General features: G+C 46.1%; 1 protein-coding gene across 1 annotated transcript in view; it reads right to left on the bottom strand.

The window, feature by feature from the left end:
* Positions 1 to 15,469, bottom strand: part of CDS1 (CDP-diacylglycerol synthase 1) — a 38,183-nt gene extending 22,714 nt beyond the window's left edge. Inside the window, exons 1-3 of the mRNA XM_054066128.1 lie at positions 15,135 to 15,469; positions 4,637 to 4,764; positions 1,019 to 1,115 (exon numbers count right to left, since the gene is read on the bottom strand). Of these exons, the coding sequence (XP_053922103.1) occupies positions 1,019 to 1,115; positions 4,637 to 4,764; positions 15,135 to 15,212 (303 nt within the window). The 5' untranslated portion in view covers positions 15,213 to 15,469. The remainder of the gene's footprint in view (positions 1 to 1,018; positions 1,116 to 4,636; positions 4,765 to 15,134) is intronic.
* Between the last annotated feature and the right edge of the window lie 3,845 nt (positions 15,470 to 19,314).

Here is a 19,314-nt window from a genome sequence, read left to right as displayed (position 1 = left end):
AGGGCTCCATCAGCATAATGTTTACTTGGGAATACAAATGTCATAGCTCAAAACACTCTCCTCTTCCTTTTTCCCCAGCTTAAGCATGACATAATATGATATAGCATATCCCTCTGGTCAGCTGGGGTCAGCCATCCCAGCCGTGACCCCTCCCAACCTCTTGTGCACCCCCAGCCCGCTCACTGGTCGGGTGCTTTGAGAAGCAGAAAAGGATTTGAGTGCATCTAAGGACTGCTCAGCAGTAAAGAAAACATTCCTCTATTATCAACATTTGCAGCACAAATTCAAAACATACAAGCTACTATGAAGAAAATTAACTCCATCCTAGCCAAGGCCAGCATAAAAAAATACCAGCTATAAAAATGACAGAAAGCAGCAGTAAAAGCTGACTGTGTAGGCATGATGTATGAATATTGTTGTTATTATTTCATATCATGACTTAAAAATGCACTTTATCTTTGTACCTTGGAAAGGGATCTAGATCTATTCTACAGATACACTCAAGGCCATGAGGTAGCCCTGTAGAGAAACAGAGAATTAATGGAGCATGTCTGAGGAAAACCTTTTGGCGCCCATCACAGCCAGCAGACCAGAGCTGCCCGCTTTCCTCAGCTTCAAAAAGGAAATTCTCTCTTTAGTTTTCTGGGTCTTAAGGGTTTTTTTTTGTTCCTGTTGGGGTTTTGTTGTTGTTTAAAAACAAACCTCAAAGAACATCACTGTAGGTGATGGGAACTGGATGGCAGTAGTTTAGTAAACTTCAAAGCAATAATGGTTCAACTTTTCAGAGTTACTTTCATTCCTACTTAAAAAACTCCAGTAATTACAGTATATAAGCAGCCCCTAATCCACAAGGCTCAGTTGTGAATTTGTCCAGTGATTTTCAAAAGCATTTTTATCTACACAAATAATAGAAAAATTGCTCTGAATTGTCTGTGCAATTTGCTTCCAGATGTTTAGGCACAATGAATGAAGAGATGAAGTAACTCCTGCATGGCAGAATGTATTTAAACAAACTTACCAGAAGCATCAGCATAAATGATCCCAGGTATATTATCAGAAAAAACCCAGAAATCATAGCTAGAGTGAGAATTCCACGAATCCACCAATTTTTCCATCTATTTAAAACAAGAGAATAAAAAACAAGCAGTTACAAATGAAAATAAATGCCACTTCCTTTACTAAGTAGAGATTAAAATGTATTTGCAACAGTAGGAATTCCAGAAATTTCCATGCTTAATAAAATGCATAGCAAGAAACATGGAATCAGCCAACTATCTAACTAAAGAGAATACACAGTAAAAGAAATTCAAGTTAGCCACCTTAGTCCTCCCCCATGTTTCCCCCAAACGTCAGCTGCAATTAAATGTATCGACCCCATAATGAAGTTGCTATGAAAATACATTAGGACCCTCAAAAAGAATGACAAAAATCACCAAGATGGATGGGGACCCAGCCGTGTAAAGGCTTGCACATGAAAGAAAGGCTGCCAGGAAAAAAGCATATGATTCTTTGAGGAATAATAGACCAAAAAACCCAGGCAATCACCAACTTCCTGTGGCCGCAAAGTTGCTATTTGGCCAGACAGGGGGTTATCTACTGAAAGCAGTGCTGTGCCCTAATGAGCACCGGAATCAGGAAAGGAAAACATATGACGATGAGGGGCAATGGGTTGAACTAGCTGTACACCTCTGTCCTTGTAGCTGCTTGTTGCTACCTAAGGAAAGCAGAATAGAAGTCCCTATTACCATAGAATCATTTAGGTTGGAAAAGACCTTTAAGATCATTGAGTCCAACCATAAACCTAACATGGCCAAGTCCACCACAACCATACCCCTAAGTACCACAACTACACATCTTTTAAATACCTCCAGGGATGGCAATTCAACCACTTCCCTGGGCAGCCTGTTCCAATACTCGTCAAACTTCTAGGTTTAGATTTTCCCTAATATCCAATCTAAACTTCCCTTGTGCAACTTGAGGACATTTCTTCTTGTCCTATCACTTGTTACTTGGGAAAAGAAATGGACATTCACCTCACTGAGTCCCCTTTTCTCCAGACTAAACAGCCCCAAGTTCTCTCTGCTGTTCCACATAAGACCTGTGTCCAGCCCCTTGCCCAACCAGCTTTGTTGCCCTTCTCTGGATGTGCTCCAGCACCTCAATGTCTTTGTTGTTGTGAGGGACCCAAAACTGAACATAGCACTCAAGGTACAGATGCTCTAGTTGAAAAAAATAAGAGTTCTTTTTCAAAAAGCCCAAACAACTGGAAAGTTTTTGCTGGTTTGGTTTTTTTTTTCATTTCTAGAATAACTAAAATGTTATTTTCCACGTGTCCCACACTCCCAACCCCCTTCCCTCAAAGGCCAGTATCAGGAAAAAAACAAGAGCCTAGTGTATTTTAAAAAATAATTTAAGAAAACTCTTCATATGCTCCACTGTGCCATAAGAATGTTTCTAGTTATCGATAATCTGTATTTTATTGTTCATATTACTTTTCAGTAAGTTCTTCTCCTGTTTTGCCCGTGCTTTTCCCTTCAAGAGTTTTGCCTCTACAAGTACACTATCTTACTAATTGTAAGTTACAGCTAAACACAAAACCCACTACTACAGCTTAAAGAAATTTTCTGTTTCCAAGCTTTGTATCATACTTCAGTTTTAAGGTAAACTTCAACTATATTAGTTTGATTTTCAAGGATGTTATTCATCAGCAGATTAATGGCAGCTAAAGCCACTAATTGGATTTGCCTTAAGTATCAGAACAAAGGCACAACGGGCTTTATTGCAATGGAAGCTTTATGTTCCTCTGTGATGTGGGCTATAGAGTAGCAGCTTGCTCCTAGTGGCATATCTATAGTAAGCAAGACTATTTTAGAAGAATTTGACTTCCCTTAAGAATAATGTTAAAATACTGCATTGCATCTTGAGGGTGTTGACAATTCAGCACCGGAAAGACAGCTTCAGTGAGACAACATGCTCCAGAATCTAGGAAGCCACCTGCCAAATTTATTGTATCCTAACTCTCCACCGGAAAGTTGGAGATACTATTTCCTTTAAAGGTCAAATACTAAGAGAAAGGATATTTCCGAGAGTTACAGTGCAACTCACTCATGTTGTACATTATGAGAACAGCTCTGGTGGGACTGCCAGTTACTAAACTAGTGGGTAAGTTTGAATCTAGCATTCATAATGCACCAAGAATTTAATCTTGCACTCAAAGCACCTTTGTGCAAACACTCCAATAAAGGATTTAAAGCATATGAAACAGGAAGTTTTGCCTGCACCTCTTAGTTGCAGGGTTTGAGGCATCACCATACAAATGCCCTTTGGAACAAACTTGATTTGGAGGCCTAAGGCTTCCACGACATTTAACATGGTAAGAGAACTCTGAGAGTGATAGGCACTAGATACTCCTTGCAGTGTGATTGCAGTAGAGACCACTACACTCTGCTTGGAGCTGGTGGAGTTATCAAACATGTTTTTTGAAACCTGAGATCAACGTGTTTGTTTATAGCTCCCAGACATTACAACAGAAACAGACAACAGATTAGAAAAGGAGCATGTCAAAAACTGTAATTTCGCACTGCTATTGGAGATACCTACTGTAGATCAGGTACATTTACAAGGCCTTGGAACGTTTTATTCATAGTCCAGATTGGATGTCCTTCCTTCTAACTCCTGCAAGGCCTAAATTGCGTCTAAAATATACATTGTATATTGCTTGGTTTGTTATGTTAAGCATAAGGTATATATGACACATGCATTCACGTTACAAGGCAGTTTTTTGGTATGTGATCTGTCACACACCTAAATGCTCTTTCATTGCACTAGTGAAAAAAAATGCAGTGCTAATTGCCATCTCCAAAAGTGTTTGACCAATAAAGTCTTGTAAAGAGACTGTATAAAAAGTTATACTAAGAACTTAGTTCATTAGCTTCTATGGATATGCAAGTCCCCATGACTGACAGTCTGTCTATATACACACACCTCTGCATTTGCTAGCATTCAAGCTCCTCAGAACAGGAGTTGGAAACAGAAACCTAGGTTTGAAAAGAAACAGCCAGAAAAAATTAAACAGTGCTTTGAAAGGTATGAAAATAAAAGCTATGTTGTAAACTGTAAAGAAAGCTATGTTGTAACTGTAAAGAAAAGTGATTCAGAAGTGGAAATGCTGTCACCAAAAGCTAGCAAAGCTCATCCGGAGAATTTACACTTCTTCCCTTTTCATTTATACAGAAATACTGCTGCCCCTTATCCTTGGATGTAGGGAATCAGTTTATTATAACCCCTAGAAATAGTTATTCTAGACATCAAACCAAATGACTATTCTTTAGCCCATTTTATTTCATTGCTCAGACTAAGCAATGACAAATGTTTACATAAACTGTAGTTAAACATTTCAGCTGTTTACATGGAAATGCACGCAATGGGCAATCTTCAGGTCTATGCAAAAAAATCTTGCACTGAGAGGCTATCAAAGCATAAATCAATGACATCCAGTAAAAATATATCCACGAATTTTCATGTATATCACATGAAACTTAAAACTCTAGCACAATCTGTAAGAATTAAACAACATAATCTGTAAGAATTTTAGCCAGCAGCTATTAAATTTGAGAGTTGTTTGGTTTTACTATACCTGGCAGATAAGCCTGACAAAGCCCTTTTGAGGATTTCTGGAGTGCTGTCTGTTGGTGGAGGAACATAAGGAACATCTGAATCACTTCTGAGATCCAACTCACCAAGTCTTTCTTCCAAATAAACCTCCTGTTGCAAATTAAAATACAAAAAAGAAATGAACACAACACGCAAGATCATTAGTTATTATGTCTGAAAAGAGTATTCAGAGTCATAAGTATTGATTTAAGAATTGATAGTATCTACATTACTTTCTAAAAAGAAAACAATAGCGTACTAGAGAAACTGTGGACGTTCTAAGAGACAAATGTATCCCAATAAATGCTTAAAAGAATGCCAGTACTCAAATCTTATGACATTTTCTTCTGTGCTCAAAAAACTTCACATTCTAGGAACTTTTTCAACACATGTACATAAGCATGAAGATATTTGTTTCTTGAAATACTATAGTTGACATAGAACACGAGCTTAACAGAAATTCCCAACCTTTTAACAAATTCCCTCAATTACATCTCAAATCAATCCTTTATAGAATCAGGAGAAGGGTCTTCTGGTTTAATGTCACATTAAGGGGGGGGGGAAGGAACTAGAATGCATAAAAAAAACAACAGTCCTTTTGTACAACGAGAAGAGGTTGCTGGCACAGTCTCATACGTACACACATACTTGAACCCTCTAGCTTGAAAAGAAAGATCCAAAACCAAACTAAGGGACCAAGTGTCCTATTGACACAGTATTACTCAGAATAATTTCTCGTATGACTCCAATGCTGCAGTTGTTACTTCAGTATTCACTAATGACCACTGAGGCAGCCATCATCTAGACAGACTTTGGGTCTAACCCGTAAGCAAAATAGGCAGTATATATTTTGGTGACAAAGTACAAATTGCCATCAACGGCCAGAGTAGACTGTCAAGCCTATTTTTCCCACAGTTAAAGCAAAATCTAAGGGTGCCGATCATTTATTTCACTCATGATATTACAAACACCACAGCTCTGGAGAGAGACAAGGCTGCACTTAGCCCTAGTGCAGCAGTAAAGCTGTCTCTAGCTCAATGTCTGGCTCTCTAGAGACCTGAACTTCCTCCTGACCCCCCTGACTTGCCTTACAAATAACTTCCAGCCTGCTCTGCTGTCTCAGGTCCATCAGTTCTTAACAGCTTTGGGGACTGTTAAGTAACTTCGCTTGAAAACTTTTTTCGCCACCACCATACTACTATTTCTCACTCTCTCTCTTTCCAGCTCATTGCATATCTCAGTTCTTTCTCCTTAATCTATCTCCATGAATGTGGCTGCTTTTCTTTCCTATTTTTCCTTAAAAATACAATTTTCTTCCCTTGTTCTGAGTCTTTTTGGCATTTTGGAAGCCAGCAGAGGTATAGCCTCCCCCTCACCTGCTCCACAAGACACCACAGAATTAAGGCAGCCTAAATCCCGTGGTTACGCTGTAGGCTATCGCTGTTTTCTCTCAGTCTGCCGGCAGGAGGTCACACTTGGTGTAACCATCACCCCAGGCAGGAAAAGAGAAGCCTCTCAGCCCCGGCCGCCCGGGGCTGAGCCCCCCACTGCCCCGCGGCCGGGCGCTGACCATGGTGCTGAGGGCCCTGCCGAGGGCCAGGCAGCCTTCACTGCGCTCGCTCTCCAGGCGTACCAGGCCGAGGGAGACCGTCAGCCTTTTCATTTCTACGGTGCTTTTATCTTGTTAGAGCTGACATTACATGTACACACAAGGGGAACAGGTAACAAAAGGAAGAGTAATTCTCTATTTCAACATGTTAGGCCTGTGTTTTACTCATTCACTTTATGAACCACGCATGCCCAAGATGAAATTCTTGAATGCATTTTACATTATAGATTTCTTTGAAAAACATGATCCATGCTTTTCCTATTAGACAGACATAGTCTACAAGTAAAAAGAACAAATACTCTGTGGTCAAGACTTCAGAAAGTCTGTAGAACACCTGAAAAAGCACACAGATCAATAAAAAAATCACTGTCTTGCCACCTTGTTATTCACAGATGTTTCTCATAGTGTTGTACCATAGCTTGGAAAATCAACTATAGATGTGATTGAGGGGGGAATCTCTGGTCTCTCCCAAAGCCATGTTTCATCTGTTGTGACCAGCACTTGAACGCAGCAAGCTACACATACAGTTCCAGCAGACACTACTCACTGCGCAGATGATGGGCAGTAATCCTGGCCCTAAACCCATGACTTAGTGTCTTTAATATTAATCCCTGCTTGCACATGGCAGAGAAGTTCTCCCTTTTAAGTACTCAGTAGTAAGAGCGCCCCTAAACTTTTTTTGTTCCATTTTTTTGACTTTTGGTATTGCAGATTTTTTTCCATACACAATTAGTGTTTAAACATTAAAAAAAAAAATCATACTGGGTTTCCTCCTTCAGATATTTAACACGCAAGCGTTACTTAAGCACTTCATCAGAAGCAACATTTTAGATTTGTTGTTTCCAACATCTGAATTCACCAGTGCATAGCATTTCTCAGAGTAGCTGAACACCCAGAAAAGGAGTCTGTTTATCCATTCTTTTTCAGTAGTTCATGCTTCATACTGTCTGTACTGGGAGCTTGGTTGACACGACCTGCAAGTTGCATGGAACTTGGTGCATTTGGTCATTTTTTAGCTTTACATTGCTACAGTAACCAATGGGAGACAAACTCCCAACTACCTTCAACTTCCCATTTTAACATACCTCAAAAATGACCTTGAATACTCTATTTTCCAGTTAAATGCTATAACAGCCACAATAATTTCCTAAATAAGGCATTTAATTTGCCAGTCAGAAGCCAAAAAGGAAGTTGTTAACTTAAAGCTAGTTAATTGTCTTCTGCATCATAAAATGCTTACAGAACCCCATGACTAGGGGACAAGTCTTTCTAATTGTTTTTTATTTTTTTTTATATGATTGATTATAAACATCCCAGTTTATAGCCCCAAAGAACAACAATCATAGTGGAAGGAAACACAAAGTTAACCACTATCAAAGCCCTCAAAAAAAGTGTCTTTCTACTTCAGTTTGACCTTGTGGAAGCAGTTTTGAAGTTCAGTGTAAAACCAAGCAGCCCTTCCTTCTCCTGCTCCTCAGGTTTGGGATTTGGCCAAAATGAATGCACAGGAACAGGGATCTGCAAGGGGTATTAACTGAAATGCCATGAGTTCTATACCATGAGAAGGTATTTATAAGGTTTTCAAAGGTTAATTTAAAACAGCAGAAGTTCTACTATCCCACATGACTAAGACACCTTTCAACCCTAACCCTAAATTAGATGTTTGATCCAACATGTTTTCATTATTTTCTAGAGTTCTCAAACTGCAGGTGACAGAGGCTTTTACATGCAGAAAGTGTGCCAATCCCTTCTCCTTGATTCACATTCCAAGTGTCTGTAACGGATAGATGTTGCAACGAGGTTGTTGCCTTGCTTCTTTACATTTCAGGGCACATGTTCCTTCAAAAGAACCTATCTGATCAGCTCATAGAATCCAAGTCCAACAAGGCTGAGATGATGTAGGCCTAACAAATACAAGGAAGAAGGCAAATATGACAGTTATTCACACCTTACAAACAGCTCAGCGCATAATAAATGTCTGACGCACTATGACCCTCATTGGTTTTCATAATTTCCAAAGCATCCCAAGACAAAGGTTTATTTAGTTGAAGGGTTTTGTTTTAAATTTGGTGTCCTTAAAGACACCAAAGCCTTTCATCCTTAAGCTAAATTTTCTGTACAAAACTACAAATATGTGGCCATAGGAAGGAGGAACTCAAACAGTCAAAGGTCTGAGCCTCCCTAGCAGGAGTTAAAAACATGTGACACCTTGCCATAAATTAAGCTTCCGTGTGGATTTCTGCTTGATGGCTACTTCACAACAGCTACCAGAGCACAACCATGTGTCATGCAGAAAAAAAATAGTCCTGTCAACATTTCATCATATAAAAGGACATAATGCACCTGAACTGCTGTTTAGTACCACACATCCTCCACTACAATTAACATCTGCTGAGTGAACCATGCACAAGAATTATTCCAGTTACAAAAGCACCTGCTTTGCTTGTACTGGACTTTTTCCAGGATGCACTAAGGAGCTCCCAAATAGACAGCAAACATGTTTTTCTTGGACAACACAGCATCTACATGAAGAGCAACTGAGAAAACAAAGACCTTTTCCAACAAGTAATACGAAAAAAGTTAGCAAGCAAAAGAATTTAATTATTGTCATTTTACCTCTATATATGTTACTTAAAGTAAGTTTTCTCCTCCAGCTTTGACCTTTCTGCAGTCACTCTTACAAGTTTTACACCGAAGCTAATAATTCAGTTAGACCATGTTGTTTAATTAGATGTAGCCTGATACCTTCAAGATGTCAAAGTATTGGAAGGACCTGAATAACAAAAGCCTTTTTTTCTAACTGTTAAAGCTGGACATATGCAGAAATACAAGCAGGAGAACTGTACATGCTGAATCAAAGACTGAAACTTACAGATCCCTCAGTATCAGCCTCCTGCTGTAAGAGAGGATCAGCTTTGTGGCTACCTGAGGAACCCGAACATATGTAAGGCTACAGGATCTGATGAGATGTATCCCAGAGTCCTGAGGAAATTGTCTGATGTAGTTGCCAAACTCCATGATATTTGAGAAATCATGGCAGTCAAAGTCCCTGGTGACTAGAAAAAGGGAAACATCACACTCATTTTTTAAAAAGGCAGAAAGAAGTATTCTGGGAACTACCAACCTGTCAGCCTCACCTCCGTGCCTGGGAAGATCATGGAACAGATCCTCCTGGAAGCTATGTGAAGGCACAGGGAGCTGATTCAAGACAGCCAGCGTGGCTTCACTAAGGGCAAGCCCTGCCTTACCAGCCTTCTATAATGGAGTGATTACACTGGTGGACAAAGGAAATGCTATGGATATCATCTATCAGAACTTCTGTAAGGCCTTTGATATAGTCACTCATAACATCCTTCAAGGATATGGATTTAATGGGTATACCATTTGATGGACAAGGAATTATTTGGAACATAGCATCTGGAGGCTAGTGATCAATGGCTCAATGTTCCAACGCAGATCAGTGAAAAGTGGCGTCCTTTGCGGGTCTATACTGGGACCAGTACTGTTTAATATCTTCATCAATGACATAGCGGGATTAAGCGCACCCTCAGCAAGTTTGCAAATTACACCAAGCTGAGTAGTGCAGTTGACATGCCTGAGGGACAGAATGCCACTCAGAGGGACCTGGCCAAGCTTAAGAAGCAGGCCCATGTGAACCTCATGAGGTTCAACAAGGCCAACTGCAAGGTCCTGCACCTGGGTCATGGCAACCACTGGTATCAGTACAGTCTCGGGGATGAAGGGACTGAAAGCAGCCCTGACAAGAAGTACTTGGGGATACTGGCGGATAAAAAGCTGCACATGAGCCAACAATGTGCACTCACAGACCAAAAAGCCAACCATATCCTGGGCTGCATCAAAAAAGGATGGCCAGCAGGTTCGAGGGAGGTGATTCTGTCCCTCAACTCCGCTCTGCTCTGGTGAGATCCCATTTGGAGTACTGCATTCAGCTCTGGGGTCCTCAGCATAAAACAGACATGGACCTGATGGATTGGGTCCAGAAGAGAGCCACAAAAACAGTCAGAAGAGGTGAGACTTCCCTGTGAAAATTAAATGGATGCATTTTCTGGATATTGCAAAAGTAGTAAGTCAAATGAAGTACCTAAGAGATCTGTGACAGACTCTGTTGTTCCACCATAACCCACACTGCCATCAGGAATTGAATTTATCTCCAGGCCGATTTAGGAGGTTTTGGACATCGAAGACCCAGGTCCCAAACTCAGCTTCACAGGTCTGAACAAATTATCTAGCAATTGATTCCCCAGAGAGACTGTCTTGCCAAACAGAAACAGCTTTTTCAATACCATAGGAGAAACGGTGGTCAGTGATACGGGGCTTGTTTTACTTACAGATAATTAACAGTGACCCTAGGCAAACTGACTTGTTCCCACAGCCAGCAACGCAACACAATTCCACTACCGCCTCCCTGCACTACTCCAACAACTCTGCATAGCAAAAAGAGGAATAACTGCGTGGTTACTTCCAGGATACACGAGGGGTTTTTTTGAGCATTTGAAAGCAGTGTCACTTACTTTTTAGTAAACAATGCAAACAACAGGAATTTTAAGAGAGGCATGAACACAGGCTGATCAATCTGTAAAACTTTGACTGACTTACATGTATTAAGTATTTGAATGCCAAGTCGTTCCTCTTGCTCCCATGGGCTGCAGAGTATTTATGAAGGCACTTAGACAAGACATTCTTAGGAAAAGAGCACCGAGGGCATGCAGCAGCAAATAAGAAAAGGACAACTGAAAAATTGCTCCTGCACACCACAGGAGAATGCAAAGAAACAACAAACTCATGAAAATGCAAAACCCTACAGGGCAAAAGCATATTCATGGGAATTTTGTGAAAAGTCATCTCAACAAGCTAATGAGCATCTGAAGACACCAAGACTTACAGAACTTGGGAACTTCAGGATGAAGCTTCATGAAGGGCATACCACATTCCTTCACACAAAACCATGGAGGTTAACTTCTATTTGAAATTACACGGATGTAGAAATGGCTACCAGTTGTGTCCAGTTAGTGGTAAAAAAAAAAACATACAAAGGAGGAAAAAAAAACAGCTTTCCTTCCTTTGAGTAGGAAATTAGTTTCTATGGACATAGTAAGCGTAACATGAGAAGTATCAGATTACATACTAAAAAAATAGCACAAAAGTACAGAAGATAATTCTTCGGACATAATTTAGTGTTCATGGAGTTCTTCGGGAAATACAGAGCGCTTCTCTACTTTGGTAAACATGATGCTTTAAAGCATGACGCCTTTACATATTTGGAAGTCTAACTGGGTCAACAAGACAGAAGCAGCAAAAAGCAGTTACCATATGAAAGGAGAAAGCCAAGTTTTTTCCTTCATTACAAGAGAGGAAGAGAGTGATGTTTTCGAGAGGAAGCAGTGGAAACCCACTGCATCATGACCATCCTGAACAGTTACAAACAAAAGAACAAGTTTTGGGTCCAAATACACTATTACCACACCAAACAGGTCATGTCAAAATAGCCAAAGGACAATAAGCTATCCACCAGTTGCAAAGGTTAGGTAAGAGGCAGAAGGATAACTAGTTAAGAATAACTAGTGTATAACGTGGCATCTGTGAATCCAGATGACCAGATGGTTCTCATCAAGTCATAGAATCATAAATCATCTACATAGAATCATAAATCACCTACAACAGACATTGCCTGGGTACTCATGTTCAAAACAGAGACCCAAATTGTGACCACTGTCCCAGTTTTTGCTGGAACAGAGTGAATTTTCTTCCTAGTAGCCATGACATCCACTAACAGACAACTCAGAACAAAATGCTGGTTTGTCTTCAGTTACCAGCAGCACTAAAGACAGCTTAATGGGTAAAATAAACCCTTCATGTCACTTGTGAGCCATGGCAAGGGTCATTGGTGCTACAAACACCGTGGATAAGTCGAACAAGGAAGGTCCATCACATAATCCATAAAAAAGTCTTTTTATGCAGTGGAAAAGGCTTTCCATATCTAACAGTTCAAGCAGTCAATCACAAATGTAATGCATATTGAAATTCATCTCCTGAAAGCAATGTCCTAGCTCCATATGCAGCAGCAGAGTCCTTTCACACCATCCGAAACTGGGTGAAACACCAGACTGTCAAACAGCTCAAGTAAAAGCACAGTAGCCCTATGGCCAAGAATAGCCTTTTCCTCTGTGGAAATCATGCAGGTAAACCAAGAATAACATTAGCAAGCTTTAGGTGCACCCTTTTGAAGCCTAGAGAGCAGAGGCTTTGAACGGGAAGAATTCATTCCTGAGATTTGCAGCCTTCAGAGAACTCAGCCTACAAAATAGAGCAAATCAGAAGACCTCCACAAAAAAAACAGCTTTTTGAGTGCACTGCTACATGAAATAATATTTGAAAGTTAATTCTTGTCTACAGAGAAATGTTCTCTGCACAGATACAGTCTAAACTTTTCTTTAATCAATCATAGCCCCCAATGCAGCACAAAACTTCAAATTTTCAAGTTCATTGGCTTTGAGTTCATGCAACCAAAGCACAGAATAAAAATATTGAGTTTCACTTTCCAATTCCTTGCCACAAAGCCTAAGGCAGACTGCACACTCTGCAACTTCAACATGCATGCAGGTTTAAATAGTTACCAACCCAGGAGCCGTCCGCCACGCATTGCAAATTCAATTTAGCAATCAGAAAGCTTTTTTTTTTTTTTTTAAATCCAGCTACCAAAATGAGAACCTTTCTTTCATTTCATCCAGGCAACTAGCAACAATGATGTGCTCAGCTGTTGTAGAGATAAGCCTTAACTCCACAGCAAACAAAAGAACAGCACTGTGGCTGTTTTGCCAGTATAATGAACCTAATGCATAGACAATATTTCAAAAACCTCTTGCCTTAGCAGAAATGCCGTACTGTAAGCCTTTCTGGGCCAGAGGTGAATGCTTAAAAGGCCATAAAACAGAAACAGTCACTGGGGAAGCACTGGGACAGCCTTTAACCGACATGGACAACTGCCCTGTGTGCGTTTCCGTGTTGCCACACTGGCTGCAATGCGCTGCACCCCACTTTCTGCCCAGCCCAGCAAGTCGACGGCGTTGAGCTTTTGCTGCAGGCCTGGACCAGACGCTTCCGTCTCATTCTTGCCAGGGGAAGAGGGCAGGGGGGGTTACAGCGATGCAGGACACACGTGGGCCCCTCGCCCCGGCTTGGGTAGGGCCTGGCAGTGCCACTTCTTGGGCTCCCACCTCACCCCAACACCCTGTGCACTCACGTGTCTGCCCCAATGCCTCCATGTCCATACCGATGCCCACGTGCCCGCCCCAACGACCTTGCCCCGACAAACTTGTGCCTGCCCCAACACCTGCACCCCTGCCGCAGTGCCAGCGCCCAGACACCCCGTGCATGCCTGCCCTGATGCTCTTGTGCACAACACACCCCTTGTCTGCCCTAACACACCTTGTCCCTCCCCTGCACCTTCCCTGACGCCTCTCACCCCAACGCTCCTGCCCCTGCCCTGACGTCCTGTGTGCCTCCTGCCCTCATGATCCCCACATTTGCCCCAATGCCCCTGCCCTGATGCCCCTTTGCCCCAGCATCCCCATCCCTGCCCCAATGCCTTGCACCTGCGCTCTGATGCCAGCACACACCTCAATGCCCTCACGCCTCTTCCCATGCCCGCGCACCCGATGCCTTGCACGCCCCCATCTCACACCTGCCTCAAGACTCCCAGCCCAAAGCCCTCGCACCTTCCCAACCCCCACCCTGATGCCCTCCACATGCCTGCCACGACGCCCCTGCAGCCCTCACACCTGCCCCAATGCCCCCACCCTAAACCTCTTGCATGGCCCCACCTCGAAGCCCCTGCCCTGATGCCCTGCACCTCCTGCCCTGACAATCTCTGCATCTGCCCCGATGCCCCTGTGCCCCAGCGCAGCCATCCCCACCTTGATGCCTCTGCGCCTGCCCCAACGCACGCACCCTTGCCCACATGCCCCCCCATCCCGTGTGCCCTGCGTCTGTCCCCACCCCAAAGCCCCGACCGCTGCTGTGTTCCCCACACCTGCCGCGATACCCCTACCCCAAAGCCCTTGCACACCCCCGACCCCTGCATGTACCTGCCCCGATGCCCCTGCCCTGACGATCCCCACATCTGCCCTGATGCCCCCGCACCCCAGCGCCCTCACCCCCGCCCCGATGCCCTGCACCCGCGCTCTGACAGCCCCCGTGCCCCATCCCGCATCCCCCGTGCCTGTCCTAATTTCCCCATCCCAAAGCCCCCGCCCCGACGCCACCGTGTCCCCCACACCCCCACCCCGATGCCCCGTACCCGCGCCCCCCGCACCTATCCCAGCGCCCCCGGCCCCGCCTCCACACCCCGCGTGCCCCTGTCCCGTGCGCCCCGCGCCTGCCGCAACGTCTCCACCCCAAAGCCTTCGCACCTTCCCGACCCCCGCCCCGACTCCCGCGCGCCTGCCTCGACGCCCTCACCCCAAAGCCCTCGCACCTTCCTGACCCCCCCGCACTCCCCGAAGCCCCCGCGCCTGCCTCGACGCCCCTGCTCCCCCCACGCCTGCCCCAACCCCAAAGCCCTCGCACTTTCCCGACCCCCGCGCCCCAACCCCAAAGCCTCCGCATCTCCCCGACTCCCGCCCGTCCCTGCCCCGCGCCCCCGCCACGACGCTCCTACCCCAAAGACTCTGCAGCTCCCCGTCTGCCGCCCTAAAGTCCCTGCCCCGACGCCCCTCGCCCCCCACTCCTGCTCCATCGCCAAAGCCCTCAAACTTTGCCGCGCCCCTAGCCCAAAGCCCCCGCACCCCTCCGCTCTCCCCAGGCCCCTGCACCCAATGCCGCGGCGCCCCCTGCCCCGCCCCCGCGCCCTCACCTTGTCGCTCCCCGCCTCCTCCTCCTCCGCCACCGCCTCCTCCTCCGCGGCCGCCCGCCGCCGCCGCCGGGCCGACATCGCGCCTCGGGAGCCCCGCGTCCCCCCGGCGGCGAGCGGGCGGGGCCGGGCCGAGAGGGACGGGGAGGACGGAGAGGCCGCCCTGCGGAGCCCGCCGCCTCCTACGCGCTTCTCCTCTGCGGAGCCCTACGCGGTACCCGCCACACAGGAGAGGCGTGCTCCCTGCCGACCCCGCGGCTCGGGCCGCGGCCGGACCCCAGCGCCCCGGCAGCGCAATCGCCCGCGGCCCCGGGGCGGACGGGGCGGGGCCGCCAGGTGCGCCCGGCCCTGGTCACGCCCACATACACTGGTCACGCCCACACCTCCTAGCCCCGCCCACACAACGGCGCTCTGTCCTAACACTCTGCCCCCGCCCCGTTTGTGGCCCCGCCCACGTCTGTGGCCACGCCCATTTCGCCGTTCCGCACTGCTCTATGCCGCGCCCACTCCCGTGACCCCACCCACGCAGGACGCTCTGGCCACTCCCACCTCTAGCTCTTTGTCACGCCCATATGTATCGCCTCGCCCATGCGCTGGCGCTCTACCGGGCCTCTGGTCCCGTCCCCATAGCTGACCCCGCCCACTGCCGACGCGCTGGCCATGCCGTTGGCCCCGCCTCTGAGATTAGCTACGCCCACGTTGCTGGTCACGCCCATACCCGGCGCTTTGCCCGCGCCGTTGGCCACGCCCCTATCGTTCTGGTCACGCCTCATACCACGCCCCCAGCGCGCTAGCCCATCTTTGGCCACACCTCCGCCTTTGGCTACGCCCCCGCCCAGCGCAAGGACTCTGGGCGTGCTCGCAGTCCGGGAGCGGGGTAATCTGTGGTTTCAATACAGGATCGGGGGTGATGTGATGGAGGGCAGCCCTGCAGAGAAGGACTTGGGGGTGCTGGTTCATGACAAGTTTGACACGAGATGGCAGTATGCGCTCGCAGCCCAGGAGGCCAACCGTGTCCTGGGCTGCGTCAAAAGAAGCGTGGCCAGCAGGGTGAGGGAGGGGATTCTGCCCCTCTATTCCTCTCTTGTGAGACCTCATCTGGAGTATTGTGTCCGGTTCTGGAATCCTCAACATAAGAAGGATATGGAGCTGTCGGAACAGGTCCAGAGGAGGGTTACAAATATGACCAGGGGGCTGGAGCACCTCCCATATGAGGACAGGCTGAGAGAGTTGGGGTTGTTCAGCCTGGAGAAGGCTCAGAGGAGACCTTATAGCGACCTTCCAGTACCTGAAGGGGCTGCGGGAAAACTGGAAAGGGTGTGTTTACAAAGGCTTGTAGTGACAGGATTAGGGGGAATGACTTTAAATTGGAGAGGGGCAGATTTAGACTAGACATAAGGAGGAATTTCTTCATTATGGGAGTGGTGAGGCACTGGCACAGGTTGCCCAGGGATGTTGTGGCTGCCCCATCTCTACCTCGAAGTGTTCAAGGCAAGGTTGAATGGGGCCTTGGGCAGCCTAGTCTAGTGGGCTGTGCCCCTGCCCATGGCAGGGGGTGTTGGAACTGGATGATCTTTAAGGTGCCTTCCAACCCAAACTATTCTATGATTCTATGATGAAAAAGGCTCTGCCAGGGCAGTTACACTGCTCTGACACACACACCACACTGCTGGTTCTATCTTCCTCTCAAAACAGGCACTGTTGATGGGCTGCCCTGAAGCTGTGCAGAGGGTGGGTGTGAGAGGCACACAGTGCCCTCTTCACCCAAGCTGCCCCTGTGCCGGAGACATCAGAGACGTGCCTGGGTGCATGTCAAAGCAGGACACGTCCTTGTGCATTGTCAAGCAGACCCCACTGAACACAGTGACCTGATGAATTGCCTGGAAATCACCCCTCTGCTGAGAATTGCTACTATTTGTTGTCAATCCCAGCCCTCTCGTCCATTCGGATGACCGTGTTGAAGTGCCTCTCATCTCTAATACACTGCTGTCAGGTGATTAGGAGAGCAAACACTACCTTTGCTTCCCAAAGCCTGCTGAATTCCTCCAGCCACCCTGTTACAGTGCCCATCCCACTCCATGTTTGTTTAGCTACCAACAGTCTGGCCATGGCAACAGTCAGCTGCCCCAGAGCATTCCCATAAAGACACTCAGTCTCAATGTCACCCTGATGTCCACATGCTGGTTTACAGTGTCTGCAAACACAGGGCCAGCAACTCCTAAGGCAGTGTCTAGCCATGTCTGCCATCATTTACATTATCCCTGTGGTTACTGCTTTCCCCGAGCTTGATTGGTTTTATTTCATAATGTAGTTTTCTTATATAAACAACATTATTATTGTCTCTCTCTGAAGGTATGTTTGGCATGTTTTTAATGACAACACCATGGTTCAGCAAGTTAGAGTGAGCTGCTGTGAGCAGACACTGTTTATGGCGTTGATAAACCAACTCTGACCTCACGGCCAAGAAGCACAGCCGCTCACGTGTTGGGAAAGAACAGCCATTTCTGTGATGCCATGCACTGCTGACAGTGTCAGGAGGCAGCCTGCCTGCAGCATCCTCAAGTGTGTGCAAAAACCTGGTGTGCTAAGAGAAGTGCTGCTCCTGCAGAAGGCAACACCAGACCAGACAGGCTACAGAGGCACAGTGTCTGCCATTGGGTCCTGTATGGACAGAGGTGAGATCTCCCACTGGAGATCAGTGATATGGCCATATAGCCTGGATCCTCCAACACTTTACTTTTACTGAGTATAATTTCAAATTTATTTCTCTATAAGTGAAATGTTGCGGGGCAAAATGGAGTCAAAACTCTGCTCTCCTACCCCAGAAGGTGGGAGACAGCTCCCCATCAGAGAAGAAACCTAAACCATATAGGGTGAGCTGAGTGCAGAGTGGATTCCAATGGGTAATGAGGCATCCTTTCCACTCTCTCCTCTTCCAGTGTGTTTCTGCTGTTGAGTTTTCCCTTGCAAGCGTTTCTCCAGCAAAGCTTTCAGAAGAAACCACTATTTCTCTTACTTCCAGAGCAAGGTGTGCATTTACTCTGTTGGCCCTGCAATAGGACCAGCTGTCTAGAGGAAAGCATAAACGTTTATTTCTCTGCACAGAGAAAATAAGAAGCACTTTGTCTGGTCTTGCAGCTTTGCCACTTGTGGTTGCAGCACGTGGAGCAAACATCTAAGCTGTTTCTCCCGGCCTGCAGATCCCACACACAGGTCAGTAGTCCTGGAGCGAAGTGGACATCAGCTGCCCAGCAGACCCCACAGAGCAGCTGGGTCTGGGTGAAGAAGTACATGCCTTGTTATGAACCTGCCTGGTAAAGCTGTCCTGACAAGTATAGAGCTGAGAATGACTAGATGCTATGCTTTTGCCATGGAAAAGGCCCTTCTGTGGTCAACAAGTCTTCATTATTTGCATAAAGATCATTAAGCAGATGTTTATGTCCCATACAGGAGAGGAGGAAGAGCCTCCATTTGTCCTACATCTTTGCTTCACCCTTAGCCTAAACAGTGAAGGGGAAAAGAATTCACCTAAAAAAGCTTGGAGGAAAAAATATTTGTTTATCAAATGGTGTGATGGAAGAAAGTAATGATAATGGCAAAGAAGGAAAAGGTAAAGTACTCAAAACGTATTAATAAGCAGTGGCAAGGTGAGTGCAAGAAGATGAATCACTGCATTTTGGAAATAAGAAAGAGAGCAAGCAATGAAGAACTGGTGATAGTGGGGTGAGGGAATGAGCAATCTTCTGGGCAGGGCCACCAGGAGAGAGAGAATTAAAAACAAGGACCAGAGTCTGGTGGGATCAAGCGGGAACCCAGCCCAAACTTCACTCCTTCTCTCTCCCAACCAGGTGCTCGTGCTGTTGCCATGCACCTTTGCACCTGCACAGCGCTCAGTGAAACAGCTGTGTTGCAGCTAAGCATTTCAAGCATCTCCAGCTCAGACGAAAGAGGTGAGGGGCTCACAGGAAAGCTGCAGGGCTGGGAGCTTAGAAAGCAACCAGAGCATGAGAGCACGGTTGTCCTGCTTCTCCATTGCACCCCTTGCAGTCATGAGAACCCTGTGTGCCTCTTGAGTTGCAGCTGGTTGGACTGGTCAGATGGGAATTTTCTAAGTCTCCGCCCTGTTATTCAGGTTCTATTGAGGCAAGTAACTACACTGGCTGGAATGTAACATCACTTCTCC

This window comes from Cuculus canorus, chromosome 4, assembly GCF_017976375.1.
Source record: "Cuculus canorus isolate bCucCan1 chromosome 4, bCucCan1.pri, whole genome shotgun sequence".
Taxonomy (NCBI): Eukaryota; Metazoa; Chordata; class Aves; order Cuculiformes; family Cuculidae; genus Cuculus; species Cuculus canorus.
Note: the sequence above shows the minus strand (reverse complement) of the source record. Positions and strands in the feature narration are given on the sequence as shown.